At 61.6% G+C, this 12,633-nt stretch overlaps 3 protein-coding genes across 3 annotated transcripts; 2 read left to right on the forward strand and 1 right to left on the reverse strand.

The window, feature by feature from the left end:
- Positions 1-54: 54 nt before the first annotated feature.
- Positions 55-1,878, forward strand: CHLRE_07g327400v5 (uncharacterized protein). The gene is made up of 2 exons (XM_043064120.1): positions 55-949; positions 1,270-1,878. Exons 1-2 carry the CDS (start codon positions 144-146, stop codon positions 1,310-1,312), a joined length of 849 nt encoding a protein of 282 aa, XP_042922688.1. The 5' UTR covers positions 55-143; the 3' UTR covers positions 1,313-1,878.
- Positions 1,879-2,914: 1,036 nt separating this feature from the next.
- CHLRE_07g327450v5 (uncharacterized protein) lies at positions 2,915-6,997 on the forward strand. Its single transcript, XM_001690599.2, has 5 exons — positions 2,915-3,071; positions 3,249-3,350; positions 3,608-3,720; positions 3,953-4,095; positions 4,321-6,997. The coding sequence occupies exons 2-5, from the start codon at positions 3,258-3,260 to the stop codon at positions 5,442-5,444; spliced, it is 1,473 nt and encodes a 490-aa protein (XP_001690651.1). The 5' UTR covers positions 2,915-3,071; positions 3,249-3,257; the 3' UTR covers positions 5,445-6,997.
- Positions 6,998-8,477: 1,480 nt separating this feature from the next.
- On the reverse strand, positions 8,478-12,624 carry CHLRE_07g327500v5 (uncharacterized protein). Its single transcript, XM_043064121.1, has 11 exons — positions 12,289-12,624; positions 12,062-12,135; positions 11,852-11,905; positions 11,575-11,637; positions 11,226-11,279; positions 10,942-11,015; positions 10,406-10,592; positions 9,912-10,133; positions 9,528-9,677; positions 9,294-9,380; positions 8,478-9,072 (listed from the first exon to the last, which is right to left on the reverse strand). Exons 1-11 carry the CDS (start codon positions 12,329-12,331, stop codon positions 8,890-8,892), a joined length of 1,191 nt encoding a protein of 396 aa, XP_042922689.1. The 5' UTR covers positions 12,332-12,624; the 3' UTR covers positions 8,478-8,889.
- Positions 12,625-12,633: the final 9 nt, after the last annotated feature.

The raw sequence follows: 12,633 nt of genomic DNA on the forward strand, positions 1-12,633 counted from the left end.
GCATGCCATTTGCACCCGCGAGTTTACACGCATGCCCCCACTGCGTTGCATTGCTTGAACTTAGCATACCATTGATAACTTAGGTGTGGCCTCCGGGGTGCGAAGCTGAGTTTTACAGGCACCGGGGTCGCTTCTGTCGCACGATGAAGTCCGCTCAGTCGCTTCTGATGAAGCTGCAGGCGCCCATTAAGGGCTGCCTGCAGCAGGGAACTTCCGAGGGTCTGCGCTCGTTCGCTGCTCGCGCTCTGGGCTCGGCGATGGAGACTTCCCTGATACCTGAGGCCAACAGCGCCAGCACCAGCGCTAGCTCAGCGTCGCAGCTGCAGCAGACTCGTAGCATGGGCTATGCTTACGCCCGGAAGACCACGGACAAGGACTACATCGCGAGCGAGCACATGCAGGCGTTCGGCAACACGCAGCTGACGGATTATATTATTAAGACGGTGCCGAAATTTGTGAAGATGGCGGTCACCGGCCCAGCGCAGAGCAGCGTGCTCTACCAGGAGCCCACGATATACACCACGCCTGAGAGCCTGGTGCCGCTCATGGTTTTCCTGCGCGACCACACCAACACTCAGTTCAAGTGCCTGCTGGACGTGACGGCGGTGGACTTCCCGGAGCGTGCCGCGCGGTTCGAGGTGGTGTACCACCTCCTCAGCCCCCGCTGGAACAACCGCATCCGCGTGAAGGTGTGCGTGGACGAGGTCACGGCCGTGCCCACCCTCTGCAAGGTGTTCAACACCGCCAACTGGTTTGAGCGCGAGACGTGGGACATGTTCGGCGTGTTCTTCAGCGGCCATCCCGACCTGCGCCGCATCCTCACCGACTACGGCTTCACCGGCCACCCGCTGCGCAAGGACTTCCCGATGACCGGCTACCAGGAGGTGCGGTACGACTACGGCAAGAAGCGCGTGGTGTCGGAGCCGCTGGAGCTGACGCAGGAGTTCAGGTGCGCTGGGTCAGAGGCGCGAAAGGAGCATGGGCCGGGAGCAGGGCTGCATGTGGATGGTGTGGCGCTCGGGATGCCAGTGCAGGCTGGCAGCTGCAAGGCTAGGGAGGTGCATGAGGAAGGAAGTAGCCAGCGCGGTCACCTTGTGCGGAGCAAAAGGGGCAGCATCGCAGGGCGTTGGGCGTGGGGACTGGGCGGGTGGATGCTTCCGGCAGCGCCTACCGTACTGAGCGCTTCCCAGCCTCAAGAAGCTTTGCACGCAACCCTTTTTGTCGGCGAGCTGCTAACCATTCACCTTTTTGTAATCCGACCACCAACAGGTACTTTGACTTCAACAGCCCTTGGGAGACGCTGAACCGGTAAAGCAATGGAGCGCCGGAGCGATGGCGCTTGCGGCCTTGCAGAGTTGGCAGAGGGAGCTGGCAGCGGGGGCGAATGCAATTGCTGGCGCCCGCTTGTCACTGGCTCGCTGCTGTAAGACACGCGGGGGCATTGCTGGCGCGGCGTGGTTTTGTGGTGGAGGGTTGGTATTAAGGTGTCGGTAAGGAGGCAGGCGTTGAGGGCACTGGTTCAATGCAGTCGTTGTGTTTGTGTGCAAGGTGTGCCTGTTGTGAATGCATGGCTGTCGGCACTCCGCACACTTTGTGCGCAAGTCTAGGATGTAGCGAGTCTCAACGCTCCGAGTCACACTCGAGAGTGGGTTTTCTGCAAGTGTTTATCGCCGCGACCATGCTTGCAGTTGTAGGGGGTTAGCAAGGCAACGATTGGCCAGACAGGACTGACACGTAGTGTTTGCGGCTTCAAAGCTTAACAACTTGACAGCAGGAAGGGATTGTAGCATATGGATTAGGTGTGATGCGTGTGTCCCGCGCTCAGGCACCGCGTGGGCAGCCGCTGATGTAGTTCGGCAGCTGTAAGGTCCACGTGGATATCACCGCCTGTGCTGAGCACTGTGCCCAGACTGCCCACGCGCAAGGTCTGGAAGTGTCGTATGTCCGCTTAAGTGGGCAAGCATCAGGGCAAAGCACAACAGGCATGCAGTGGGTCGGGTCCTGGCAGCCTGGCATCACGGTTCAGCTCATCAGCTGCGTGTGGCGTCACTGCTGTTATTGCACCCAACCCCTCGGCACGGGGGGCAAATGGGCCTCCCTCGTCAGGTCGACAGCTCTGTCCTAGACCCTAGGCTCGGGAGGCCCTATGGCTGCCAAGGCGCATGCTGCATGAACCATTTCCGCCTGGACCAGCCGCGCACTCCTGCCCTGCCGTTGCAAATTGTTAGCCATCTGCTGGGGGCGGGGAATCAGCTGCACCCTGCGGGACTTCACCAACCTGCCTTAACACTGTCCCATCGCACACCATTTCCGCCTGGTCCGGCACTTCGGCTGTCTGCCACGTACAGCTGTGCGGTGCAGGGGAGGTGCCTCCCCTGGTGCGGCGATATCGGGATGATTCGACAAATGCAGCGAAACCTGACAGTTCAGATGCATGCGGAGCAACCCGGAACCCGCCTTCATGAGCGGTCGGAGACGCCCACCGGCCTGGAAGCAGCTTGTCATTTGGGATGCAACGTTGCGGTGGCGTGGGCCCAGGCAACGCCACGGTTTCATGGCATTGCTTGCCCCCTTCCCGAGCCCGTCCAGCCCCGCCCCCTTCCCTGGTCGTCGGTGCGTTCTACCTGAGTCCATTTCGGCTGTGCACAAACCCGCATTCCTTGAATGCCATTTTGGGCTGGAGCCAGGGGAGTCGTTGGGGGAGGGCGCGGGCTCGGCGAAGTTCGCACCACCTCTTCTGACGTGAGGTTCGGTGGCAAGGCACCCAAGCAATAGGTATACGATAGATATTTAGAAGTACAGCCGGGTTGGAGCCTGAGGTGACTCCGTTGCGGACTTACGGCAAACCGCTGCAATGCGGAACGAATCCCCCCTGCCTGGCCTCAACGCACCTGCACGGTACGCTCTTGTATATCAAAACACCTCGCCCGGTATTCAAGACATCAAGCAGCAATAGTTACAACAAGCGTACTCGAGCCAAAGCGCAAACACACCGATCGCCTTTATATATCTCCTCGGCGAGCCCCTACACGCCTGTTTCTTAACGTCATCGCACAAGTCTACTTCAACAGGTGCGCGGTTGAGCCTGGAATTGTTGGCCGGGCGGGTGCTGCAGCACGTTGCGAGCGGTGACAGCGGCGGTGCAACTCAACAGACGGGCCGCCTAAGGGCCGTTGCGTTTGAATCCTGCTGCGCTTGAGCTATTGTGACGACTCTTCTCGTTCTGGCGCTCTCTGCTTGCGATGTAGGGCTATCCGATGGCTGCGACAACCTGGCGAACCACGGGCGGTGGGCTGGGCATCGGCGCTCGCGTGCCACATTTAGGTCGAGTGCCGCCACGGAGCGTGCGGGTAAGCGTGCGTTGGAGGAGGCGGTGCTGACGTGCGCGATGGCGGGGTCTTTTCGGCGCCTCGCGTCTAGCTTTTTGGCGAACGTGGTCGACTCAACAAACTCAAAGACCGCGTGGACAATCCGATCCGGCCGAAGCTATTAATAACCACGGTTTCGGAGCGCACCGTGACGTGTGACGTGACTTTGGTTGCCAAAAGCCCTACCGAGTTGGCCTGAACCTCCTTGTATCCCTTATCTCGCTGCTGCCCCCCTGCAGGTGCAAGCTGTGCACACCTCTCCCTCATTCCTCAATCCACACACCATCCTTGGCGTGTCTGCCACCGCGGATGTCAAGGAAGTCAAGCGTGCCTACCGCAAACTCGCGCTACAGTGAGTCAAGTCAGCCCCCTCCCGACCGATCGTGCTGCCTTCAGCCCTCTCCCCTCGCACGCCTATGCACCCTCACAACCGTCATGCACTTCTAAATAGTCATCCCTCTCTCCTGGCTGTACCGTTACGGGGCCTCTGCTACCCGCCCACTACCCTTGCAACCGCCTCCGTGCACTCCTGGGTGTAACCGCCACCCCCTCTGCCGCTCCCCTCCGCCCCCTCACCTCCTCAGGTACCACCCCGACGTGTGTAAGACGGAGGACGGCCACGAGCGCTTCATGGCACTGACGCAGGCGTACGAGATGCTGCTAGGGCGGGCGGAGGGCAAGACAGACCCCGGCCACGCCGCGTCCTCGGGCTGGGACTTCCACGACTGTGAGTTGGGTTGGCGATGTTGGGGCGGTACGAGGGGAACGTGTCCAGATCCTTCCGAGTCTGGCATGGGCTGTGTAGCATGGACTGTGTTGCACGAGTGCGTGCGCTGTTGCGTTGCCCCCCTTTCCGCCAGCTGCAGTTTCCAGTTCCGTGTGCTGCAATCTGCAGCTTTGCCAGCCATTCACGCGCCTTCCCTCATCCGCCCCGTCCTCCCGCCCCCTGCAGGGTACTGGAACTTCAAGATGCAGCGGTCCTGGGAGCGACAGGCGCGACAGGCCAAGGCGGCCGCCGCCGCCAAGGCCGCTGCCGCCGCAGGCTGCGACGCCGCTTCAGCAGCGGCAGGCCAGGAGGAGGGCGCGGATGTCGAGTGCGAGGGTGAGGACGCGGGCGCGGAGTCCTGCGGCCGCCGCCCGCCGCCAAACTCCAACGCTGGATACAAGCAGACTGAGGGACGTGCCAACCTGCGCAGCCAGCTAGCAGGACTGCGCCACCGTGCCGCCGTCCGCGCCAACCGCCCCAGCCCCAGCGCTGCTACCGCGACCTCCTCGAGTTCGCAGGACGCGCCGTCAGCCGCCGCGGCCGCTTCGGGGGCCAGCTACGGCCTCGGCGACGCGCCCGCGGCGCAGCCGCCCCGCGGCGCCCGCCCCGCGAGCACACGGTCGCAGTCTCAGCAGCCCCAAGAGCAGCATGGCAAGGTGTGGAGTTGGACTTGGAGCTGGAGCGACACCATCTCTGACAGCGAGGAAGAGGAGGAGGAGACGGGAGACGGGGCCCGCGCAGCCCACGGCAGCGCCGGCAGCAGCACGGCCTCTTCTGTAAACATGGAGGACTCGGAGACGGAGGCAGGCCTGAGCGGCCAGTTCACACACGTGTACGACGCGCACGCGGCCGGCTCTGGCTGTGGCGGCGCAATGCGGCTGCAGGACGGCGCCATGGGCACCGTGCTGGTCAACCACGCCGTGCCCTTCACCCCCGGCTCGGCCGCCTCCCCCTCCGCCTTCAGCAAGCAGCAACAGCGGCGCTCGGACTTCGAGGCCGAGCAGGAGTTTGCGGCGGCGCGTGCCCGCGCCGAGGCCTCGGGCGACTGGGAGGACGATGAGGATGAGGCGTTCGGCCCCGCGGCCGGCGTACGCCTGCAGCACTTCCACGGCGACGGCGCCTATGATGACGATGAGCCGGCCTCGCCCTTCTCCAACGTGTTTGAGAAGCAGCCGGGTGGCGGCGGTGACCAGCAGTACCAGCAGGCGCGGCGCAAGTTCGCTGCGGACGGCGCGGCCCGTGAGGCTGTGTCGCACCAGCTGACTGGGCTGAGGCGCAAGGCGGCCATGAAGGCGACGCTGGGCTTGTAATTGTATGGTTCATGACCTGAAGGTCCGACAACGCTCGGTTTGGGCTGTGATAGGGGCAAGAAAAGGGTGGGCTTACCGTGGGCTGTGGGGTCGGAGGTGGGACCAACGGCGTCTGTGTGTGGTTGAATGCAATACACAGGGCATGCCTGTATTCTTGCGAGGGTCTTTGACACACACATCACATCAAATTATCCCAAAAGAATGGACGTCATGTATCTAGCGCCACACGTGCGTGCATTTGACTGCGACTGCTACCGTTGGGCAGCGTTGTCTTTCTGGACTAGTGGCACCCCCGTACCCGGGGTAAAGGCGGCGTGTTGCTGCATGACCACGGGTGGCGGGGGGTGGAGGCGCGCAGGTGCGTCTTGCGGTGACGTAACCTTTACTCTGGTTGATTGCGACACAATTGGGTCGCGATTCATACAGTAGCTGCGGGGCCTTGGCAAATGTTGTGAAGATGCCCCGTCAAAAAAAACACGTGAAGATCTACTCGAGGCCTGGGGTGCGTTTGAGTTGCGTTTTGTTTGCAGGCGCCATGGACGATTTCGTTGCGTATTGGGAATCGTTGCGCAAGTGCGGGGGCTGCTGGAGCCAGGATGTCTTTGGAATGGCAAGAAGGGTAGCTGGACCCTGCGCCACAAGGGGAGGTTGGATATGATGAGGATTTAGACGACGGTGAGGAGGAAGAGAAGACACGCGCCGGCGAGTCTGGCGCGGGCAGAGAGGGCATTGCGCAGAGGCGAAGAAATGCAGGAAGGTGCAAGATGCTGGTGCGCGTGCGCGACACCATGTATGGTATTTCAATTCGGCGTTTTGGTCTGAGCCGTGGCAGCGGAGCAGTGCAGGCGCTCGCGGCCAACAAAAAAATAGAGTGTTGCTCGACTTACAAAGAGGCTGAGACTTGCCGAGAGCTTGTTGGCACAATGTTTTGTGGTCGTAGTGCCCGTGGTGGTCGTCCGCAAGAGGAGAGAGAAGAACATATAGTCAAGAGGTTGGAGTAGAGCTAAGGGCTGTACACCAACGTAGAACGTCGCTAAAATTGAAACCGCAACGTGTGCGGCCTAGGTGGACTCCGGCGCCTGCTTGAGGTTCCCAGTTCACATGTTTTGCGTGCCCATCATGACTGCGTGCTTTGTAGTATTATACATGCACTGATGGAGGCCGGAAGTCCGGTATAGTTTTGGATCGGTAGTGATTGGTGTCTGTCTGGGTGTGCACGGGATACTGAGTGGTTGTAGCATGTGGGCCCGTGCGTGGAGGACCGTGCGTGGACGTGACTGGGGACGGAGCGGTACAGGAGAGGCACAAGTAGCGAATGAGCGGCTGGTGACATGGCGGTGACGGCAGGCACCAGTAGGCGCCCCGCACTGCGGCAAGGTGTGTTAGTGACCGATGAGAAGACAATCCAAACCAACAATGTGACTTGGGCTCGAAATTGGTTGATCTTATGGGCTTTTAAGATGCACGGCAGCACGGGCTCGAATGCTGAACATGCCTTACAGGGTGCATTAATGTGGCGAGGGGGACGGAGGCTAATGTAACACAAGCACAGGAATTTTGCGAGTCCACGACTTATAAGTTACTCCCCCGCTGATGGATGGCTCAGGAGTCAGGACAGCCACGGTTTGTCACCTGTCGCAAATACTTAAGGGTCTGTAGCCGCAGGACTTTAGAACGAACAGTACTGCCAGGGGGGGGGGGGGTAGTTTCGACTGGGAAAGGCCCCATGTCCTCAAACGAAAGAGCTTGACGAGAGGACTCCAAGTTCACTTTCAGAGTTTCAATCAGGGTAGTAATTGCAAAGTTATGAATGCGGATGTTACAGAGGGGACAGTCCCAGCACCCGAAGACGCCGAGCCATCACATGCTATGTCAACAGCGTACAGTTGGGGAAGACCCGCAAATTCCAAATGATACAGGACCTTGCCCAAAGCATAAGCCGACGCCGCGGCCGCCCGACCAAACATGGACACGGGCATGCGCGCGATTTTGCTCAGCACCCCCAACACGGCCTCAAACGTAACTGGTGGGGGGAGTGCGCCCCAATCCCCGTAATGCACCCCTAGTGACTTGGCCGCCGGCACCACACGCCAGCCAGGGGGCAGGGGCGGGCCAGCCACGCCGGCCGGCAGGGCGCCAGCACCGCCGACCGTCCCCATCACCATCAGTTCAACTTTAGTCATGTTTAAGCGTTAGCAAAGTTATGGGCCCTCAAAGTTCAGGGTCGGTCGTCGGGACTGGGGGTCCCCAAGGTTTCGTCACGCGGATGTGGGTGGGACTGCCAGATTTCGTCTCTGCGCCCTATACGCCCCTCTAAACGCTCCGCCCATTAGCACAAGTACTAGCACACATTAGCATGCACATACTAAAGCATTTGCAGAACGTTTGGCCTCTGGAAAGCGGCCGCATGTCCGTCCACATCGGCATCGTAGTAGCGTAGAGCCCCACTCGAGCGTCTCTCACTGGTGCCATGGACACTATGCGAACTGATGCTAACTTGTAACGGCCAAGCCTTGGTGTGGGTCATGGCGACAAGGCTGCCGCCGGCCATCGAGCGTCACATTAATCCCGGGATTCTTCACATGATCCCGGGAGAAAGTCGACCAATCACTTCCGGCACACAATCCCAAACATCATATGTACAGCGCAATTGTAAGCTTAAGCGCACGCCCCGGTAGTCTGACAGAAGGGTCGGTGGTCGGCCATGGACACATGGACATGTGTGGCATGGCTGCCAGTCAAGTTGTGCTTCCAGCTGAACCGGAGGTATACAATTGTAGAGCTCGCCGAGAGCAGTCGATTGACACCGACTTGGCTAAAAACCAAAGGGTTTTGAGGGGTTGCACGGTGGTGGGGGTCGGTCGGTCGGTCCGGAGGGGGGGTCGGGAGGTTTTGGGACATGGGGTCTGGAGGTTTAGTTCGTACCCCCCCCCCCCCTGGTACTGCTGTACTAAGCTGCGCCGGCAGCGCCGCTGCGGCTATTGCTTCTGCAGTTCTGCCTCGAGGCCGCGGGGGAATGCTGTATCTTGTGACGAAATCTCAGCATTACACGCACTCCGCAGTCCTCCTTGGTCCTGCCAGCTCGGACATGCCGCTGTAGCGGCCCTCACGTACTTAGCGGGGCCTTCCAGCAGGATGCGTGCGATGGGACAGGGTAAAGGGGGCCTGCCAGCAGGATGTCGCACCCACCAGCCCTCAGCGCCTACCACTAGTGTGTAGTCTAATGCTCAGTGTTTGCACCATGTGCTTCGTACTATCTCGCGCGCTCCATTCAAACGCAGGTCATCAAAACTGCTGCATCGCCGCAATAAAGCCATGTAGTCACCGCTCCTTTCCATCACGCCCTTCTAGTGGGCCCTCAACAAGCACTCGCACCACATCACAGCCACACACCCCCAGCCAATGCTCCCGGGCCAAGCACAAGCCGCCCCGCCCCAGGCGTGTGCTACCGCCGGCCGCCGGAGGTGCCATTGGCCCCACCCCCGCCCCCGCCGCCTGCGCCGCCCGCCGGTGCGCTGCTGTCCAGCCGGCCCTTGTTGAGCAGCGAGTCGCCCTCCAGCGGGTCCTCCGAGGGGCCGCGCCGCGGCAGGCAGCAACACAGGTAATCCCGCCAGCCCGCCTTGTGAACCTGGGGGAGGGGGGGGCGGGGAGGGAGGCGGCAGCGTGACACGGCACGGCAGTGACGGCACGGCTTTGAATGTACGGCACGGCAACGGTAGAAGAACGCACCCCTGTGGCATGGTGCGCACAGATGCTCAACGCCCCCGCCAGCGCAACCCCCGGCAGATGCAACCCCCTCTCGTCTTGCTCCCGGCTAGGCCCTTCGCACCGGCAGCCCAGCCGACCCACCTGCCGCCCCGCCTCGATTTGCAGCCCGCCGGGACCAGTCGGCGGCGCGCTGCCAGGGTAGGTTTTGAGCTTCGGCCGCCCCTCGCCCTGCGTGCACATGAGCGCAGGGCACACCAAGCGCTTCGGGCACTGCGGCGCTAAAACGCGGCGCGCTCAACACCACATGATAGAATCCCCCTCCCGCCCCATCCGGCCTTGATGTTTTGCAGGGGCCGGATTGTGCGCAGACCCTACCTTGGAGGCTCGGGAGCCTGGGCCTTTGCGCCCTCGCCGGCCGCCTTCCCCGTTTGCGCCATCGCCGCCTTCCCCGTGTTCGCCTCCCCCAGGATCCCCGTACTCGTCGCCGCCGTGCTCGCCCTCCGCCTCGTCGCCGAAAGTCCCGTCCTGTGCCGCATTAGGAGTTTGGCAACAGGCAGCGTCAGGACAGGCCGGCGCCACGCATGCAACGCACAAACGCAAGTGCTTGTTGCAGATACTCCTTCACAGCGATGCGCGCCCAAACGCCAGCACGACCCCTCTGCGCCCGCCAGCCCCGGCCTCCGCCAGCTCCTTGCCCCCTTCATCCCGTTCCCAATGTCTTAACCTTGCCACCCCCTTTCATGCCGCTCGCCGACGCACCTCTGGAATGCCCTCGCCGTGCCGGCTCCGGTGCCGCCGCCCGCCCTTCCTGCCCCTCCGGTTGCGGCGCAGGATGGGGTTGCCGTCCTCGTCGTACTGCTGATCCTCCTCGCCCTCCTCGCCGTGCTGGCCGCTGGTGCTGGCCTCCCCGTGCCCGCCCCGCCCTCGCCGCGACTTGCGGTGCACGGGTTCCCCCGTCTCCGGGTCGAAGCCCGACAGGTCCTGCAGCGACCATACACAGGACACGCATGGCGTCGAACCTTATGCTCTCACAACACATGGCGTCAACACGGCCGCTTTGCCAGCCGGGCAAAACTAGGACTACTAAACACACTCAGGGCAGCTTCTTCCCGACTGCGTACCACACAGCAAAACAGCCCCAGCCTTGTCCAGCTTTGCCTGACACCCTGCCCGCATCAGCCTCCACACACCACCGCCTTCCCCGCCTCCAGCCCCCACCCTGTCCAGCAGCCCAGCCCCCTGCCGCTGCTGACCTGCTCCTCCTCCGCCAGCCGGCCGCCCTCCTCGCCGTACCCCTCCTCGCCGCCGCCCTCCTCGTCGTCGTCGTAGTGGCTGTCCGCGTAGAAGGAGGCGCCCGTCACCTCCGTCATGGCGTCCGCGTCCACACGCGCATTGCGCAGCCACGTGGCCTTGATGCACACCTTGAGCTTGCCCGCCGGCCTGCACGTGGCCAAGGCAATGGCGTACGTGCGGGTATGATGCTTGGGCCCGCCACGGCAGCATGAGTTATGCGCTGACGCGGCGCCCCGATTCGACCCTCTCCCCGTCCTTCCAACCCCTCTCCCCAAACCCTTTCCCACCCAGTATGGCCTCAGCGCCCTCCCAACCGTGTCTCAGCGCCTCACACACACACACACACACACACACACACACACACACACACACACACACACACACACACACACACACACACACACACATACACACACACATACACACACACACATACACACACCCACATACACACACACACACATACACACACACACACACGCTGCCGTCCACTCACTTGAGGTGCAGCATCACCTCCTGCGGCTGCGCGTCCAGCGCCTCAGAGCAAAACTGGGCCAGGTTGATGTGGACCTGGCGCGCAGGCGGAGGCAGAGGAGCAGAGGCGGGTGAGGCATGCAGGTGTATGGCTGTCCTGACAGCCGTGTGGTGTTGGCATTGCCTGTACGGTGCACACGCGCGGCGTTGCACGCCAGCGAGGGCCGTACCGTCCAGACGTACGCAGTGCCCCCCCCGCTGCCCCTGGCTAGCGCCCCAGTGGAAGCCACCACGTCCTCCTCTCACCTTGCCAACCGTCTTGCGCTTTTCCTGTCCCGCTTTAGAGCCCGGCTTCACTGACTGTTGTACCAGGCGGCGGCACGGGTGGACCGAAAGTCAGGAGCATAAGCTATGGAGTCCGTCACGTAAGCAGCCCCTTCACTCCGCTCCCCTCAGCCCCAGGATGTCAACGCCTGCCTGATGGCCTGCGTGCCGGGGCTCCACGCAATCACGGCCCAGCCCCGTACACCAGCAATCCCGGCCATGGCCTACAACTGGCCCGGTACCCAAGTCCAACACCCGCTAAGTCTAGCCTCGCAGCTCGACTAGTCAGCGCATCTGCCACGCCCCGCCTCTGGACCGGGCTGCGCCTCACCTGCACCTTGAACGCATAGTCCTTTGGCAGCAGCTCCGCCCCCTCCTTATACATGGTGGCAGTCTGCAAGGGGAAGTGCATTCACGGTACGCGAAGGTCGTCATTACCCGGGAGGGGATCTGCGCCGCGGGTGCCGCCTTCCGGCACCTTCCTACCTGTGCTGCACTGCTGCTTGCCCTGGTGCTTTGGCATTCATTTCCCCACCCCTCTGGGCCCCGCCTGGCCCACTACTTCCCTGCCTAGCACCACATCCTGCTGGCGCCGCGCCCCCACCTACCTGTCGCAGGTACTGCTTCCAGAACACGGCATGCGAGGCAGCGTTGACCTCCGCCTGCGCAAGCACGCACCCGCACGCACACATACAGGGAAACTAGTTGGTGCAAGTTGGCTGTGTTATGTCGCCAGCCCAAGTTAACCCAAAGAACCCATAGGACCCAAGTCAGCCAAGCGTGCAAAACCCAACCGTGCCACACGTCGTCACGCGCACCGGCTCGGTAACAAAGAGCTTGCTACCACGCTCCCATGCGAACGAACAGTGGCTGACGCCATCGGGGATATCACCTGTTATACGAGGCACAATCAGCGTTAAGCACACGCAGGCGGCAAACAACTTGCGCTGGAAGGAACCGGCTTCTTCCATGTGGATGCTCGGCTCGGACTACCGCGCTTGTCCCTTGAGAGTAATTCCTAGACACATCTTATCGAGATACTCACCACACAGGTATGGGATAATCTCGAGCTCATACCGCAGCGGCATCCGTCCCCTGGCCTTTGCCGCCACATCCTGAACACGCCTTCCGACTGTTTTGACCATCGCAATTTGCTGGTGATATGTCTCCCAGCTGTAATTGCAAGTTTGCCTGCATCATTGCCTTCTTCTGCTCGCAACTTGCTCGTGTTGCAACATCAGCAGCGTCGCCCCAATAATATGATGTGATGGGGTTTTGTGGTAATGCTTGGAGGGCACGACTAGAAGTTTGCTCGCGGTCAATGCAAGGTGGGTCAACTCTGAAGCACCTAGTGCACAGGTAGTCGCCAAAGAAAGTACATAAGTGATGT

The sequence above is a fragment of the Chlamydomonas reinhardtii genome, chromosome 7, assembly GCF_000002595.2.
Source record: "Chlamydomonas reinhardtii strain CC-503 cw92 mt+ chromosome 7, whole genome shotgun sequence".
Lineage (NCBI taxonomy): Eukaryota > Viridiplantae > Chlorophyta > Chlorophyceae > Chlamydomonadales > Chlamydomonadaceae > Chlamydomonas > Chlamydomonas reinhardtii.